Source organism: Anser brachyrhynchus (genome assembly GCF_964034855.1).
Source record: "Anser brachyrhynchus genome assembly, chromosome: 8".
In the NCBI taxonomy this organism is placed as follows: domain Eukaryota; kingdom Metazoa; phylum Chordata; class Aves; order Anseriformes; family Anatidae; genus Anser; species Anser brachyrhynchus.
The window spans coordinates 6,492,973-6,511,237 of NC_137702.1; the positions used below are offsets into that span (position 1 = coordinate 6,492,973).

The window sequence follows — 18,265 nt, forward strand, 5'->3', positions numbered from 1 at the left end:
GCGGCGGGTGCCAGGTACAAGTATGGCGGAGCTCCTCCTCCTTCTCCTCCTCCTCCTCCACCCGCCCCCTACGTCCCCGTGCGCGCTTTGGCGGGAAGTTTCGTCGCGGCGCCGCCCGGAGCTCGCGCTGCTGCCGCTGCGCGCGCGGGGGTCGCTGAGGGGAGCGGTGAGCGCGGCCCCGGGCCTGAGGGGAGCGGGCGGGGGGGGGGGGGGGGGCTCTGTGGGGGCGATCCCCCACGGCCGTTATGGCCCCTTCCCGCAGCACGGAGCTGAGGGAGCCGGGGGTGGGGTGGGGGGGGCTCCCTGTGAGGGAACTGGGGGCCTCGCTGAGGTAGAAAGGCTCCCTCAGGGGGTAGGGCTCCTTGTGAGGCACCGGGGCTCGCTGAGGGAGCGCCCTTAGCCGTCGTCGGTTTGAGTTTTCCTGAGGCAAGCGGTCCGTTTCCGAAGGGAAATTTCTTATTTAGGAAAAAAAGCAAAAGCGAAACGTTCGTGGCCGTTTCACCCCCCCCGGCCTCAGGGAGCCGGCTGAAAAGCAGCGTTAAAATGGCCCTTGGCGGGCTGGGGCCCTTGTGGTGATGGGCGCTGAGGGGCCGCAGCCGGGCTGGGGTTGAAAGTCTGGCAATTGAACGTCCCAGTGCTGCTGGGCGAGGGCTGTGCTGCTGGGAGCTGAAGCTGCCTTCAGAGAAGGAGATGGGGGAAATAAAGCTCGGGGAGATGGCAGTAAGGCTGCATCTTAGCCTCCAGTGTTTGGGAGAATTTTGGTAGCAGGCAAAACAGAAGACATCAGTCCTGGTAACTTGCTCTGTAAACAAGTGAGCAAGCCGGTGTCAAGGGAATCATTGTTTGTCAGATGTGTTAATCAAATGCTGGATGTGAAAAAACAGAGTTAAAGGACAATCCGCTACCAAAAACCTTCCTTTTTTCCTCTTTCCTTGAGGGAGTGGTGTCCGTAGATGTGAGCTATGGTAGGTTTCTGTGCATCAACTGATCTATGTCAGATTCTTCGTATTCACTAAAAGAACTTATTGCAGTTCTAGCAATACGGCAATCCTGGGTCTTTCTCTGCTTTTATTTTTAAATAATAAGCAAAAACTGTTTGTTTATTTATTTTAGCTTTTCCTTGGGAATCATGAACACCCAGCAACAGAACAAAATTATTTACTCCTGGTATGGAAAGCCTACAAACTCAGACAGAAAACTGAGGACTTTGCAGTACAAGTAAATAACATTTATTTCTGGTTTCTCGGGGGAACTTGAACGGTGCAGGTTTCTTTAACTTTTTGACATCATTAAGTTTACCGTGGCAGGAGGAATATTACTAAGGAGTAGTGGTCTTGCCATACTGTGTCACAACACTTTACGGAAATAACAAAAAGTTGTCACAAAGCTCTTGATTTGTAAATTGTATAATGTTTAAACAAGCATTTAATTAAACTTGTGAATAAGTATTAACTATTTAAAATCTATGTGATTTTTAGTAGGGAAAATTAATTTTAGCCTTTGTAAGTGGGCCATAACTAGCTATAAGGCTGGCAGGTGATCAGCTTTAATGATATGTGAATTATAAAGGATGTGAAATCCTGCTAATCTGCGTGTGTGTCACTTTCTAGGGGGATCATTATAAAATCAGAAAGAAGCAGAACAGAAAAATGTATACAGCTTGGCAACTTTGTTTTAATAGAAGGGGAGAATGCAGATCAGCCTTTTGTGGCACAGCTCCTGGATTTCTATGAAGATGGTAAGAAATAATTAAAAAAAAGTTACCTCCTAGCTGAGAAATCTTAAAGACGCTTGTATCACGGAAATGTAGGTAGCATTAAAAGCATTGCTGGCCAAAGTTATGAAGGAAACTAGGTTTTGGTAATCACTGCATCTATATGCACATACTCCCCAAATGTTTGCGGCTAATAGCTAATTTCAACTAAATTGGATAGTTAAACACAGGGTTGAAAGGCATTAAAAGGCAAAATCTTTCGCTTAGTTGTTTACTTTAAGAGAAATGGTCCTTGAGGAAGACAGTGTGAGCTTATGCTTTATTTAGAGATTGGAAAATTCAAACAGAGCAACAATGCTACAGCCCTGGTACTTGCATCTTATTAGACACCAGGGACATAAGGTACAAGGCTGAATAAATGGGGCTCATTACTTCTGTCCCCTGTAGAACTACTTATTTATAGATAGAGGGAGGTATGAACAAATGAACCATGGCAGGTAGGCAGCACAAAGTTTGTCTGAATGAGAAACTGTACATTAGCTATGTCTGATTTCTTTGAACAGCTTTTGTTGTTTGTTTTGGGCTGTGGTAATATTTTGTAGTTTTTTAAATTCTTTACTCTTGTAAACATAAACTGGAGTGATACATGTGTACTAATGCACATTTATTGTAGCATAACTGAATATTCTTTTCATGAATTTGTGCATCTTTGACAAATTAAATATATGTAGCTGTGTTTTATTCAAAGATGAACTCCTTAACATGTAGAGAGGAGCATACTCAATTGTAATATGTTCAAAAGTTTTTTTTAATCTATCCACATTGAATCTGTTCATAGTGTTTATTCAGACTTCTGTATATTTCACAGCAGGATTATCTGATTTTTTTTAAGGCAGCAAACAAATGTTCCTGGTTTATTTCTAAAATAACACTGAAATAACAAATAATGTTCTGAAATTTCTCAGTTCTCCTTTTATGTCACTGCCTTCAGTTAGTGGAGTCCAGCTAGAACACATGCATGCAAATAAGGAACCTTCTTAATTTGTGACAGTGAGCTGGTGGGTTCGTTGGTCTGCAGGTGTTCTGTGTTCCGAGACTCTGTGCAGGTATTACCTTAAGCCTTGAAAGCCTCAACTCAGACTTCAGAGACCTGAAGTCAGTTCCTAATTTTGGTATTGACTCTGTGCAAACTTGAGCCAATTTCTCTCCTATCTTGACCATCTGGAAAAAGACAGCTGTAATACCTTCCATCCTGTTTTTTCGGTCCTGTCTAAACTAAAAGTTCTTAGGGAAGAACACTGCCTTTCATTACGTGTATGTGAAGTGTCTTGTCCAATATTTCTGCAGAAGTCATTGAGGTAATAACTATTCGTGATGCAGCAAAATTGAGTGTTCACTGGATTCTTTTCATTGTTATAGGCGCTCAGCAGAAACACGCAGTCGTGCAGTGGTTCTCTCATATTACAGAGATACCTCAGAATAAACGGAAACTGCTTAAAAGAGAGGTTTCTCCCCAAGAAGTATTTTTTGATCAGGTTTCTGGCTACGACAATGACATAGCTGTGGAGACGATTATTGAAAGTGTTCTGGTATGTACGGCTGCCCATCTATACCTACAGGGAAGAAAGAAACCACAACAATTTGGAAAGCATAACATAACAATGCAGCTACTTTACTCCTTCCCAAACGTGTGATGTGTATTTGTATGCTAATGCAGTTTTATAGGATAGTTCAAAACTGTTAATGTTCCTTCCTCCATCCCAAAATGACTTTGGTTGCTGGCAGCCAGCTCATTTAGAGGATTGCATGGAGCGAAATGATGTGATGGGAGGCCGGTAGTACAGGAAAGTTACGCTAGGCTAAGCATACCTAGACTGAAGGCATTGCCTTCTGTAATGAAAGATAGCACAAGTTCCAATAATAAAATATGTAAATAGAAAATAGTTGAATGCTAAGTTAACAGGAAATGTTAAGGTGTGCGTGTTGGTATTTTCTCCTTTTGCAGGTCATACCACTACATCCAAAGGAGGAACTACCCATTACGTTAAACAAGGAAAAAATTTTCTACGTGAAACAGTCTTGGGATGGGAAGTGCTTTAAGGCTTTGTCCACTGACACGTTCTCTAAGCTGAAAGACGCTAACAAGAAGGGAGATGGCATCCCAAACTCTTTGAACTCTTTTGTTCCTTTGGACATCATTTCCTCCATGAAAAAAGAGACCAAGAAGGTTGTGCGGAGTGTCATGAAAACAAAAAATGTCGAGGTAGAAATAGAATCAAAACATTCTGCTTCCAAGTCCTCCCTGTCTAAGGAGAGATATTCGCAAAGAGTGGCTAATGGCACCAAAACTCCAACAGCAAGGAAGAAGCTACAGTTAAACAGTATGTATATGGCAATTTTCTGTCCATTTGGTTTTGAATGTAGCGTGTTTCGTGCCTCTTCATTTTTGGGTAGTCTAAGCAGTGGCAATACTGTATTTTTAGCTACTTTATTTAAGCTTTGGGGTTAGCCCATGTGTTTGGCGGCAGCAGCAGTTCTTTGTCTTATATGTCCATTATTTCAAGCAACTATAATGCTTACGTTCAAATGCTGTTGCAAATGTTTTATTTGTAACTCGTAAGTCTAAATTAAAGTGTTTGTTTTCTGAAATGCTACCAGTCAGACTAATTTGACATTGTAATGTCTCCCTTTTTTTTTTATTTCCTTAATCTTCTGGCTAATGGTATGCTAGAAGGTAACTGGGCTGGCTGAGCAAGCACATTTGGCCTTTTGTAACACATTATATATTCAAACTGAAGCCTAAGTAAAGTTGTAAGTGATGGAGAGAGTTAGGAAATGGAAAAATAAGTCTGTAGTACTTTTTTGTCGTCTTTGGAGAGGGAATGCATGCCTTCCAGTGAGATTTTCTTTGTCCCTGAAGCTTAATGCCACCACTTATCATTTAAACGACAGCCACCAAGCCAGTCATACTATGTCTTCTGAAAGTTAATGAAGCCATCCATAGTACAGCCTGACAAAAGTTTATTTTGCTCTTGATTCCTAGGTCCCACAAAATTTCCTAAAAGCAAGCTCCTGGACTGTGATGTTTTGGAGCTTTTGGATGATGACTGTGATACTATAGTAATGTTAGAACCATCAGCTGCTAAACGAAAAGTGAAATTCACAGGAATTCTGGGCTCGCCGCCAAAAATACCTTGTGCTGATGATGACTCAAATTCAGTGGGTGATGCTGCAGAGCACCGGCAGAGGTTTAGTGATACAATACGATTATCCCCCTATAGTAACGTCCAAAAATCTAACGAAAAAGCCAAGAATCTTAATATTAAAGATGACACTATGTGGTAAGTGATAGCATTTTCATAATTATTTTTGTATGTAATATCTTTAAGAGAATTACTTAGAAATAGCACACTTAAGAAAGAGCTCTGGAGAGAAAAGCAGGCAAAGTGCCTTTGTGTCCCACACGTTGTCTGCTAAGATCAGTGAGAGAGTGGGGGATAGCCTAAATAGCTACAAACGTGCTGTGGTGAAGTTAAAGCAAGTGTGTTACTTGGAAGTGAATGGATGATTGGGGAAGGTTGTAAGAAGAGCTGATGTTAGAACTGGGCACAAGCAGCTCCCAGTGAGAAGAACAGAGAGGATTGGGAATGGTAGGATGATGAAAGGGATATGAAAAAGAATTGAAGCATAATTGATCATTGAGGTTTGTATTCAGCAGCCTGGATAAAAGTCTGTTTCCCTGCAGTCCCTGTATGTATGTGGTACAAGCTCAGATGTGCCTTATCTGTGACAACTATTGAGATGTGCCAGACTGTAGGAAGAGCTGTGATTGCCTCATAAGAGTTCACATGATAATTACGTGTATACTTTCATACTACTTTTTAGAAAAGAAATCAAAGCGTAATTATTGTGCAAGTATATCTTCAATCTTTAAAAATGGAATTAAGCTGGGGCAGGGGGAGAATGGATCAAACATCCTTACATAAAACGACGCATGAAGCCATAAACCAGTGAGGTTCTTCTTTTCAAATAGTAAATTTACGGGTGCAATACTTGAGGGATTCGCCCCCTTCTCTGTCAATTATTATATATAGCATAAAAACTATCGCTACTTCACTTCTTAAGGTAAAGGCATTTCAGTGGCATTTGTAGGCAGTTCTCAGATTCTTTTTTTTATGTCTACAAATAATTAAAGCATATGTTCAAAGCACACAACAAGATGAATTACTAGTAGGAAAACCAATAGCAGTGAAATGTTTCAACAGTAAGGATCAAGTGCCTAAGCTAACAGTGAAGGAATCTCAAAACTCAAATAGATAAATTGACTCTGAAGGAGAACAGACATGGCAGCACTTATTCTTTAATAGGAAATCTTTCTAGTGTAGACCATGAATGTAAATGTTTGTTTTTTCTGGGCAAAGATGTGTCGAAGCAAGTGCCAATGAGGGCAAACTATGCTGCCAGTGTCCACGCCATGTCCAGTCTATAACAACTGTAATGAGTTTGTTCTGGCTGTCACTCCAACACAACCGTGCCTGAAGTTTGAAAGGCCTTCTCTCCATCTTCACAAGGGTGATGCAAAGAGGAAATACAAGTAGCTTTGTGTTCTTTCTTTACAGCTTAACTGGCCTTCAGGAGCTGGGTAGTCTGAGCCCTGTAGTCACCCCTCGTTCTCGTAGAGCATGTGCACAGAAGACAAGTGCTCGCATTGCACAGCAAATCAGGTAAACTTTCGCTTCCATGATATCTTGTTCAGGTTGCTTTTGATAGCCTGAAGCCTTGAGAGTTTGTATAGCATAATATTGAAATGCAAATGATTACAGAAATAAGCTTAATTGCAGAGTGAAAACTGTCTTGTGTATTCAGAAATGTTAAGCTGACTCAGTGTTCATCAGAAAACTGACTTCCTTTAAACCACTCTATTAAGTAGCTATGGAAAAACTTAACAGCTCAAGTGGAGAGCATGTTGACTTGCTGATTATGGCAACTACAGGAAAAGCTGAAAATGTATCAAATGAAACTCTGTAGCGAGTAGAATTGCATATAGTCTTTTAAAAACTCATGCCATTTCTGTTTCTTATAGCTTATTAAATATGATAGACTCAAGCCAGGAAGAGGATTTTCTGTCTAGCTCAGATGGATTGTACTCTTCAAGTAGCGAGGAAGAAGGTAACGATGTGCTTTGTACACCGGAAAAGAAAACTAAAGCAGGCAGAATATTCAGCACCCCAAAATCTTCAAGGAAGCCTTCAGTTCACACTCCTGCCAAGACCCTGAAGAAAACTGTAAGGTTCCTTGTAGCTGTTGACATTTTAAAAGGTTGTTTTTATTATTTCTAAGGCAGTTGTTGGAATGCTCAATACCAACCAAAGTTGTACCAAAGTTAAGTATCTGAATCCCATAGTTTTGAATTGAAACAGTAGCTGATTCATAAGAGCTTCAGCACATTTATGAAAATGCAGTACTTGCACATCATGAATGTTGTGACAATGTTGATCAGAAAACGTCAGCCTAAGAGAAAATGTTGGATTAGGCTGGAGCTGACCAGTGATTGATGCCCTATTCTTAGCCCTTATTCTCAAAAAAAAAATAAATCAGAGAAAGGCAGGAAAGATGATGAAATGGATGGATTTGATTCTACATGGGTAACAACTGAGAGCAGTATGTGAATTATGAGCTTAAAAGTGAGACAGTGTGGGAGGAGATAACAGTAAGTCTCTGAAGTCATGAGTGGCAGAAGAGTTGAGCAGAAACTGACTGTTTTCTCTACAGGCTCTCAAACCTAGTAGGAATTGTGATCAAAACAAGAGTAATGAATTATTCAGTGAGTAGTTAGACCTGTGCAGCTCTTGGGCAAGCGATATTGTTACTGTAAGAAATTTATCTGGGTTCAGTGAGAGACCGTGGAAGTACCCAAGAATGATCCATGGGGGTGGTTGCTAAAGAAACTACATCCATTGCATGAAATCCTATGAAGTCAAAATAGCTGAAGGCTGAAATATATTCTTGTCCTGTTCTTACTGTTCTCTAAGCATCCATTTATAGCCAACATTTTGACTCTTACTGTAAACTGCACACGGAGACACTTTAGTGCAGTTTCTGTGTAGTCTTTATTCAGCACAATCTCTATATACAGCAGTAAGCCATAAACCGAACTTTGTGCTGTCCCAATTCTTGGAGGCTTCCCAATGTGCTGATGCTGCCAACACAGGAGGGATGCTCTACAGGGTTCATGGCCACACCAAAGATAGCATGGCCGGCAATGTCTCATAGTGTTACAGCCACTGGGGATGGAAATCCCTGGGATGAGACTCCAGGTTTGATGGATCTTAGGCCTGACTTGTTAACACTCTTCAGCACCTCAGTCAGGCACATACTGACAATGGCTAATTTTTTCTCTGTTTATGAAATGTCTAACGCAGAAACCCTAGGATAACTAGAACCTGTAAGCACAATAAGGAAGAATATTTCAGATGTTGCATGGCTTTTTTCTTTGGACAGTGAAATTCAGATTGATCAGTTCCTATTTGCTTGCTGTTTCTTAAAATCCAGACCACTTTGTAACGTGGGACTTCAGAAAAATATAAAGAACTTTACCTTGTAACTGGCTGAAGAATTTTAAAGTTGTCTGTGTCATCATTCCCCTCCCAGTTTCTTTTTTCCCTCAAGGAAGAAAAAGACTGTGAGGCTTATGTGGAAATTCCCTTTTTAAGGACTGTTTCTCTTTTCTACTTTGCCATCCCCAGGTAGTCGTTATGCATCAGTATTGTTTTGGAAACTTGTATGAATGATCAGGCTCCAGCAGAAATTCTTGTATCTAGCAAATCTGTTTGAGGTTCTATTTTTCTCTGCAGCCTTTACCAGGAACACCGAAGACACCCCGGAATGCAACTCCTGAAATTCCCAGACGCAGCCATGCAGCACAGAAACCAGCCAGTATGCTAGAAGAAGCCAGATTAAGGTAATGTTTGCTGAAGGGAAGAAATAATAGTTTTGTTTCAGGCATGCAGAGCTGTAGGCTGTGCTGAAATAGGGAAATGCCAACTTTTACTAGATTGAATAAATTTGGAAAAAATGCGTAGTGTTTTGATACCAGAAGAGCATTTAAGAATTTCCAATACAATACTACGGTTACAAGTACAAGTAGTAGCTACAGTACTACTTTTACAATTTCAAATTATTGTAATCAGTCAATGTTAAGTCCTTCAGAATTAGGTATCTGTCTTTATTCTGTGTAACATTAGAAAAACAAGGATCCTCTCCTGTAGACTGTAAAGGTACAATATTTAGCTCCTCTCGATGAGTGGGGAAAAAACTTCTTCATATGTGCCTAAGTCCTCACATAGTGGAAAAAAAAATGTGTACAGGATTTCAAACTGAGTTTCAGCTTTTTCACCTCTTCCTATACGCTATTGTCCCTTTTTATCCCTAGTCTACCTTGAGTTATTTTTTTTGTGAATTACAACAGCTAGATCTTTATTGTGTATTTAATGGTGGTTGCTTACAAAGATGATCATTCAGCCTTCTTAATCTAAAAGCTTAAAAACTATAGAGAGACTAGACTATTTCTTTTTGGATACTTGACATTGGTATTCAGACTTAAAGTATGTGAGACAGATTTGAAAAGCTACATGCAACTGTAAAGGGGGGAGGAGGGTGGCTATTTGTTTTTCCCCAGTGGGCCCTTCAGGTAGAACTGTGAAAATGCAATTCTTGGACCTCTAATTTTAAATTTATTTATTTATTTATTTGTCAAAAGGCTGCATGTTTCTGCTATCCCCAAATCTCTGCCTTGTCGTGAAGAAGAATTCCAGGATATCTATAACTTTGTGGAAAGCAAACTTATTGATGGTACAGGAGGGTGAGTTTGTTGCTGAGGCTTTAACTTCTACCTGTGGCATAATAGCAGTCAATCTACACTGCTTTTATTTAAAAGTATATCCTTGTTTGACTGAAATAAAGTTCTTAGTTGAGGTTTTCCTAGTTTTTTATTCTACTTAATTAGGTTGTGCATATAACTAATGTAGGCTCCGTTATTTTACAGATGCAAATTTAAGACAAATACCTAGTCAATTTTAAACATCTGGGAAAGTCTTTTTTTAAGAGATCAATTAACATGTATAAAGTATTTTAGACTGTTAGTTGCTTCAGTAATTATAAAAATTCTCATGATCTTCCAATGTGTGGCATGCCCTAGTTTGCAAATAAACTAACTGGTATACAGGGAATTGCCTGAAGTGACAGAGAGGGAATAATATTCAAGGGTGGTCTCAGAGCCCAGGAATTCCAGCTTCTTGTCACAATTTTGCTCAGACTGCTAAAAAGGTGTTCTTCTGTAGGTGCATGTATATTTCTGGAGTGCCTGGAACAGGTAAAACTGCAACTGTTCACGAAGTGATTCGCTGTCTTCAGCAAGCTGCAGAAAATGACGATGTCCCAGCATTCGAGTTCATAGAGATCAATGGCATGAAGCTGACTGACCCTCACCAAGCTTATGTGCAGATACTAGAGGTAAGCAAAGCCTGTTCAATGGCTCCCTGCTTTGAAACAAAGGAAATCCTATACTTTACCATCAGATCCTCGATGTGTTTCAGGATTCAAAACAATTAACAATCAATACTTCTGAAGTAGTCTCTCTGAGAGACTATATGCTTTTATCTGAGAGCAGGTTAAAAATGATTTGCTTAAGGCTGTGCCCAGCTTTGTGAACTGTCTCGCTTCCAGCTGCCTAAGGGCATTGGCTGGGAAATAGCCTGATTTATAACATTCACTCAGGTTTAAATAATAATAAATCTAAACTAGATTCTTTTTATATTTACCCTTCTATAGCTTTTTCTGTACACATATTTAGAAAGTTACTGAGTTGACAACTCTGAAAGTCAGTGTAAGAGTAATTACTTAAGACGGTCTTAACTGTAAATCAGTCTGTCACAGCAATCCAGTGAAAGAAAAACCATCTCTGCCAACCATACTGTATTCCAAATGTTTATGACAAACCAGTCTGCAGTATCTCACCTGGGACTACGGCTAGTGCTTATCCAGGTGTGAGTTACCCTTCTGAGGAACGGATTAAGATGCCAATTAGAGAGTAACTGCACCAAGACCTTTGGTAGGCTAGACTACCTTTAGGCCAGTGATCTGGAAATGAAATGTGTTTCTTGAAGCACCCAGTGCCTTTCCTTAGAAACTTGTGCCCCATTACTGCAGTTATGTCACTTTCTTAGGAAAGCTTATAACGAAGGGAAAAGCAACACAAAGGCCTGGACAGATGGAAGTGAGGAAGTTAAATGCCTGGGTACAGTAAGTGTGCCAATTCCACCAAAACAAACTGAACTCTGAGATACTGGATGACCAGTTCCAGAGCTGTAGAATCAGAATCCTCTGGAAACTGCTTGGTATAACTGATTCAGACTGGTCTTGATTGAATTGGAAACATGAAACAAGTATATATTATTGTTGTGCTTCAGGGTGTTTAATCATGAAATCTCCAGTCAGTACTTTAAAAGGGAAGCTGCTGTTCTGGAGAGCAAATAAACTCTTCATGTACAATCTCCATTTCATTTTATGGCTTGATTCTGAGATATGTTGAACAACTGATTCAGCATATGCAATATAATTTTGACTTGTCATGCTTTAATTTCTTTGTGCCTTTGGAGCTGCAAGGGAAGAGGTAACATACAGTCAGCTTATCTGTTTTGACACGGTGCTTATTGCAGAAGCAGTTCTTGCTGAAGGTATTTTCCTAGCTTAGAGTTGACTAAATTATTTAGTTTAGGTCTTGCTGATGATACATTAATATTTTAATGTGCATCCAAGTTTGCTGAAGTCAGTCTGTTCTTGTCAACTGGCTTCGATTTTTGGCAGGTGTTTTCTGTTCAGAGAGAACTTTGACATATGTTAGGTGAATCTTTATATTTAACACAAATTGTAGGAAATTCTAATGGCCTTTCTTTTTTTGTTTTCTTTTGATTTTGGTATTTTACGGACAGTTTTTGGTAGAGCTAAGTGTCTTTTCACAACCACACTTAAAAATGTTAATAATTCCATGGGCAGTTGGGGGGTGACCAAGCATATGGTTGTTCTTCAGTGTTAGAGAAAAGTTGTAATCAAGTAAAAGTTGATCACACCAAAACCATGGAAATCAGAAGTTTAACCTGCAGCATTGTTTAATCCTTGTCCAGCTACTGACAGGTCAGAAGGTGACAGCAACCCATGCTGCAACGCTGTTGGCAAAACTGTTCTGTACGCCTGGACCAAAGAGGAAGACCACAGTGCTCATAGTAGATGAGGTAAGACAAGGAATCCTTCATTCTCTTTCCTAAGGTATCATAAGAAAAAAAGGTTTTGGAGGATGGAAAAAGTGTATGTATTTAGAGTATATCATATATGGCCTAAAACGAGTAGACTTTGGAGAGAAGACAGTCTTATTTGGAAACTGAATGTAAATAGGCAGGCATCCTCATCCTATTGCCAAAGTTGTTCTCTCCTTGGTTTTCATGTTGTTGTTTTTTTGTTTTGTTTTGGTCTAAGTCATGGAATGAGTGGTTCTGTCAAGTCCTAAGTACCATAGAATTCAGCTCTTTAGAATCTGTTTTGTCAGGAAACTGCTGCCTTCTCCAGTGAGAACATTCACAATGAAATATCCGATTTTGAAACTTTTAACGTGCTTTATTCAGTAACAAGCAAACGTACATTTATTTTTTTCTGTAAGTTGATTCAGGTCCTTGCATGAAAGGTGTTTTAATCTTGTTAGTTGTAATATTAATATTACAGTAGTGTTTAAAAATTCTAGCTTAATACTGCGATGAATACTGTTCAAACATCTATTGGGACTGTGCTTTTCCAAGAGATCAGAGCCCTAATTCAGAAAATGCAGTCCTATTAATAGATGAATAAAGGAGACACAACAGACAGCTTGTTCAGTATCACATAAGAAGTGTTCTGTGGCAGAACTAGCTCTCTCACACCCCCATCAAGTATTGTAAATACAAGGCCATCCTTTTTCAGTCAAATTTTTTTTCTCTCTTTTTCTCTCCTCAGCTTGATCTTCTGTGGACCCGAAAACAGAATGTGATGTACAATTTATTTGACTGGCCAACTCAAAAGCACTCCAAGTTAATCATCTTGGCCATTGCTAACACCATGGACTTGCCAGAGAGAATAATGATGAACAGAGTAGCTAGCAGGCTGGTATGTCCTCTAACAGTTTTGTTGCTATGCTAGAAAATAAGAACTGATTAAATACTGTATGTAGTCAAAAGTAATATGGGAGAAGGGTAGGGTGGGTTATACATAATTTTATATGCAGAAGTTAATGCTTTTTTAATACCCCCTTCTCTCTAGTGGGCAGATGATGAACATATTAATCTTAGCAAAGTAAGTACAGGAGCCAGCTCACTAATCAGATGTTATGCTGTGTAAGAACACTCTGTTCTTGTAAGAATGAATTAAGAAAAAGAATGCAGCTGTCTTTTTAAACATATTAGTATTTGGATAATCAAATGCCATGCCTCATGGTGAAGCTGCTTACGCTAGAGTTCAGAGAAATTTCTTTCTGTTTTCCCTTCCTCTTTCCCTTTCCATTCCAGGCACTTAATTACTTGTCCATTTGCCATCATCAGATGGTAGATTTTCTTTGGATACCTGTGGACAGAAAATTGGATGCTTTACCACTCTACACGTTTTATATATTTTCCTAGGTCATTGTTTCAACACTGCTATAAAAAGTGATTTGCAAAAACAGTGCTTTGTGCTTCCATCCTTCTGTGACTCAAAAACAGTTGCACAGTAACTGAATTGTTCTCCCACCCACTAAACCTGCAGACCAGCTGAAGATCTGAGAGTCTAGATAGACCTAAGAGAGGATTTCTGCATAAGGAATGCAAAATTTTAGAATGTACAAGTTTACCTCCTCTTACTGAAAGGCAGTGTACCATCTGTAACAGTCATTGATTGGTCTTCTCATCTGAAATCAGCTTGATTTATTAGCTTGAGCCAGAAGATGACTTTTAATTCTAGGCTGGTTGCTGACTAGCAGGGCTAATGTGAAGTCAATAGTTGCCCGTATACATATGTACAGATATGCTAAAGGAGAGATGGATATTTTTTTCATAGTTTCTACTGTTACTATATTTAAAAACCAAGTGTAAACAGTGTAATCAAAAGATTCTTGTGACTGGGTGGCTTTGATTTGTTTTGTAAGAGAAATCTGAATTCTAAAAGCAAGCGGCACTTGCTCCTCAGGCCTACTGGGGAGGTGGTCTGACCACAGATCTTCACTCAGTCTGTTTTATTTATGGATGTGCACTTGTATTTCACAAATAGGAAGCAGAAGAAATGATTAAAGCTTATCAGAGCTAGGAGAAGAAGGATATGAAAGAGAGAGTGGTCCCACCAGAGAAATTAAAGCTACTAACTATACAGGTTGTGCTCACTGTATTGTATTGTTTTCTGTAGGGCCTCACCAGAATGTCCTTTCAGCCTTACACCTATAAACAGTTACAGCAAATTATTTCATCTAGACTGAACAGTGTGAAGGCATTTGAAGAGGATGCAATTCAGCTAGTTTCCAGAAAGGTAAAGACAGTGCAAATGTGTTCTGTGTGTTGTGCTAGGTAAAGAGTATGGGGAGTCACTGAGGGAGAACTTTGTAACAGTAGTTGGGCTAAAAAAAGTAACATACAGGCATGCTAAAAAATACCTATATTGTTTTTTTTTTTTTCTTTCTCAAGATGTTTAAGGCCTCAGTGTAATATGTTCTATTTTCAGTCTATATGCTCTGTAGAAAAAATAATGCCTTAGGGATCAGTAGCTTCTCAAATGGGAGATGTATGCATTATCCCATGTCTTATGTTAGCATATGTTAAAATGCATTAAAATGATATGTTAGACTATCTACAAAACAGTATACTCAAACTCTTTCTGCAAAACATTGCTTTAGGATTAAAAACAGAATTCTCATAAATAGGTCAAAGTAAACAGCATTTGTTTTTGTTGTGAAGAAACCACTGTTTTTATGAATAATAGTGATGAATTTGCAGACTAACCTGCAGTGTTCTTCTAGTACAATTTTTCTTCAGAGAATCTACACAAACAATAACTCGTAATCAGATTTTTCTATAGGGTTTTTCATTCTTGGTTCCAGAAGGGTTTTAGGAATTCCATAAGTTATGAGTTTCTACTGGGGAAAACAGGCCAGCCCTATATCTAGTGAACATTCGTAACTTTATTAAAAATTGTAAGCCGTAAGTGGGATTTTCAGAAGTATTTTGTTTCAGAAACTTTGGATACTCAATATTCTTCAGGCATTTCTAAGTGTAAATTCACTATCCCAGGTGTTTCTTTGAGACCTATTTTAAGAAGTCATGTACTCCTAAAAAATATTCCCTTATATATGGAAAAACTGAGTTGTTTCTCATCTTCTTTCTACATGAACATGGATTGTGGTCATCTCCAATTGTCTCAATTTTATAATGTTTCTGAAAACTTTTGGTGCTCAGTTAAACTGCTCATATTGAATTTCCTGATTACTATTATTTAAATCTTTGACTTCCATGGTTATAAAACCAAGTTGAGTCTCAGATTTGTGATTACTACATCAGGGCGGGGTAGGGAGGTTGCTTTTGTTTGGTTTTGATCAATAAGACTTTTTTCAAATCTGGGTTTATTTACATAGTCCACATTAGCAATACTCTCTGGTTTTGTTTGTTTGTTGTGGTCTGTTGATTCTTGCTAAACGTTTTTCTCAACTTGTAGAAAATATTGCTACAAACCTGTCATGTTTACTTTCAGGTAGCAGCATTGTCTGGCGATGCAAGGCGTTGCCTTGATATCTGCAGAAGGGCCACTGAGATCTGTGAGTTTGCTAGCCAAAAGAGTACCCCTGAAATAGTCAGGATGGCCCATGTAACAGAAGCCATAGATGAAATGTTTTCATCACCATATATAAATGCGATCAGGTAAAAACATTTCTTAGAGGCGTTTCTTTGCTTTTTGTGTCATTTTCACTACTGATTTCCACAGAACCTTCAGTCTGCCCTTTTATCCCCTTTAGGTGGTGTATGTGATGCATCATGCTTTGTTAAAATATGATTTAAAAAACACAGCTCGCAGCACAGCTAGAAGAGAGATACAAAATAGGAATGAAATATGGGAAACCAAGACACAGAGATTGCTTGTTGAAAGTTGTACAGGATGCTTCAGTGTCTGAATCAGGGATTTTGAAATTTCCCAAATGTCCTTGCTTACTGTACATTGGGTCTGAAAAATGTGAATAGGTCATTAATAAATGTAAATTGACCATAACACACTGCGGAACAGGTATGATGTCTGGTGTGGATTCTGCCATTCTCAGCAGGGGGGTTGTAATTATTAAAGAATCTACAGACTTGTTCTGCCAACACAGCACATATACAACATCGTGGCATTACGCAGTTCTTTAATTCATGAGGGTTTACCACATTAATAGTTGTCTCATGTTATTCCTAATACAACTGCTTGTAAGAAACAAGGATCTGTACAATGATCAAACTTTGCATGGCATTTTAATTGAGCCATTAAGCTTTACATACTGTATGGAATGAAATGTCTCCTTCAGATAGTGAAAGAGGTAGAGTGAAACGCAGTGTTCTGTGGTGCCAGAGCTGCAAGATGTAATATTGGCTAGTGGACATAAATGGAATGTCTTGCATTTTTTCCCTCTCAAATAGAGAAATACCCTGTGTTTAAATATTGTTACCAGGCAATTTCCCTTCCAGACATCTTCCTAAGGATTCATAAGTTCTTAACTTGGCAGACTAACTTTTGTCCCTTTTGTTTGGATATTCAGGAATGCCTCATTGCACGAACAGATCTTTTTGAAAGCAATTTTAGCAGAGTTTCGCAGGGCAGGAGTTGAGGAGGCAACAGTTCAACAGGTATGTTAGTGTTTCATGTTGTTTTTTCGTTTTTTTTTTAAGGGAGGGGAATACTCAAAACTGTCAGGCAAATGCATAAATGTTAAAATATCTGGGATTTTTATTCCTAGAATTTGATGGAAGACATGTAGGAAGGTAAACTGGGACATGGTTGTCCAGGCCACTTGTAAAGCATAACTGATGTTCCCCTTGTTTTCAGTGAGACTAAATACTTGTCATTGGAACACCTGCTCTTATGTTAATAGTACCAGTGGTCTGGCTCATGAAATGTTTTAATCTTTATCTGAAAATAGTGTGCCTTTACCTAACATGTTTCATAAAGGAAGAAATAAATAGTAACCTGGCAATACCAGGTAACATAGTTCAGGGAGGAAACCTCAAAGTTAATTCCAATTTCTGCATCTCCCTCTTTCTCAGTGGAGGCAGATATATCACTAGTAGCTTCAAATTTTTTTTAGTAGGCCTGTAAAATATGCCAGCAGAGCCACGTACAGAGGCCATTTCATGTTTTACAGTATGGAAGCTAAATGTTAATACTTAAATAATAATAATAACGTAGAACTGTATATTTACATAAAATGTTAGCGGTATCTGGTTCTACAGGTTTGTAAGTAAGAACTACAATTAAGTTTTCTGTCCCTTCTTCCTGAACACGTGTGTCAGTTGATTGCATTGATGCAATCAATTCTTGAAACTTAAAGAATATTTTGTTAGACTGATCTTTTATCTTTTTTCCTTAGTTTTTCTCTAACACCAAAAGGGGTTTTGTTCTGCTCTTTCTAAATAGAAAAGCCAGTTCCTGTTAGAGGTTTTCTAGTCTGCATGATCAGTGACAGGTGCATTCTTCTGCCTTTAAAGGTGTGTCGTGCCTTTCTGAGCTGTTTGTGGGTCTTCACAGTCTGTAAGACTACAGACTGAAACGAGTTTTTCATAGATGTGGAGGGAAACTTCCCTTTTTCACCTTGGCCTACTATATTGCAGCAGGAGTTAAGCATGAATTACATCTTTTTTTTTTTTTTATAGGTCTATCATCAGCACATATCATTGTGTAGAATGGAAGGCATGCAGAGCCCCACGGTGTCGGAAATCATGGCGATTTGTTCAAGACTTGGTGCCTGCAGGCTCTTGCTGGTGGAGTCCAGTAATAAGTATCTCCACATGCGTGTGCGACTAAATATCAGCCAGGATGATGTCATGTATGCGCTCAAGGATGAATAAGGCAATAGAGATTTTATTTTTATATTTGTATAAATGTTTTAAATATCATCTATTTTAATTTTTTTTAAGTGTTTGTAACATGGAAATAGTGGAATGTATTTTTCTAAATATTTTTGCTTGATGTATCCAAGCACCTTTTGTACAATAAAGAACGTGCTTTGAAGCATTTTAAATATTTGAAATCAAACTAACTGTTTTAAGGAAATTTTTATGTGCTGGTAAGTGGTCCCCTTTCAGCTGAGGTTTACAAATTGAAATTGATTACTTGCATCACTACTAACGAGCTTAATCACTAAGGAGCTTTTTTTTTGTTGTTGAGACCAGCAGTGTCATTTGTGGCATTATGATGTATTTATTTCCCTCATTGAATGCTGTAGAGTATAAAACACATGATTAAAATGTGCCTAAAATTCTATTA

The 18,265-nt window shown here is 38.8% G+C and overlaps 1 protein-coding gene across 1 annotated transcript; it reads left to right on the top strand.

The window, feature by feature from the left end:
* The first annotated feature begins 20 nt into the window (after positions 1-20).
* ORC1 (origin recognition complex subunit 1) lies at positions 21-18,262 on the top strand. Its single transcript, XM_080603286.1, has 17 exons — positions 21-166; positions 1,114-1,218; positions 1,611-1,738; positions 3,134-3,303; positions 3,720-4,095; positions 4,758-5,055; positions 6,334-6,438; positions 6,798-6,999; positions 8,569-8,675; positions 9,474-9,575; positions 10,054-10,225; positions 11,896-12,003; positions 12,755-12,904; positions 14,171-14,290; positions 15,506-15,672; positions 16,542-16,629; positions 17,653-18,262. Exons 2-17 carry the CDS (start codon positions 1,130-1,132, stop codon positions 17,845-17,847), a joined length of 2,577 nt encoding a protein of 858 aa, XP_080459412.1. The 5' UTR covers positions 21-166; positions 1,114-1,129; the 3' UTR covers positions 17,848-18,262.
* Positions 18,263-18,265: the final 3 nt, after the last annotated feature.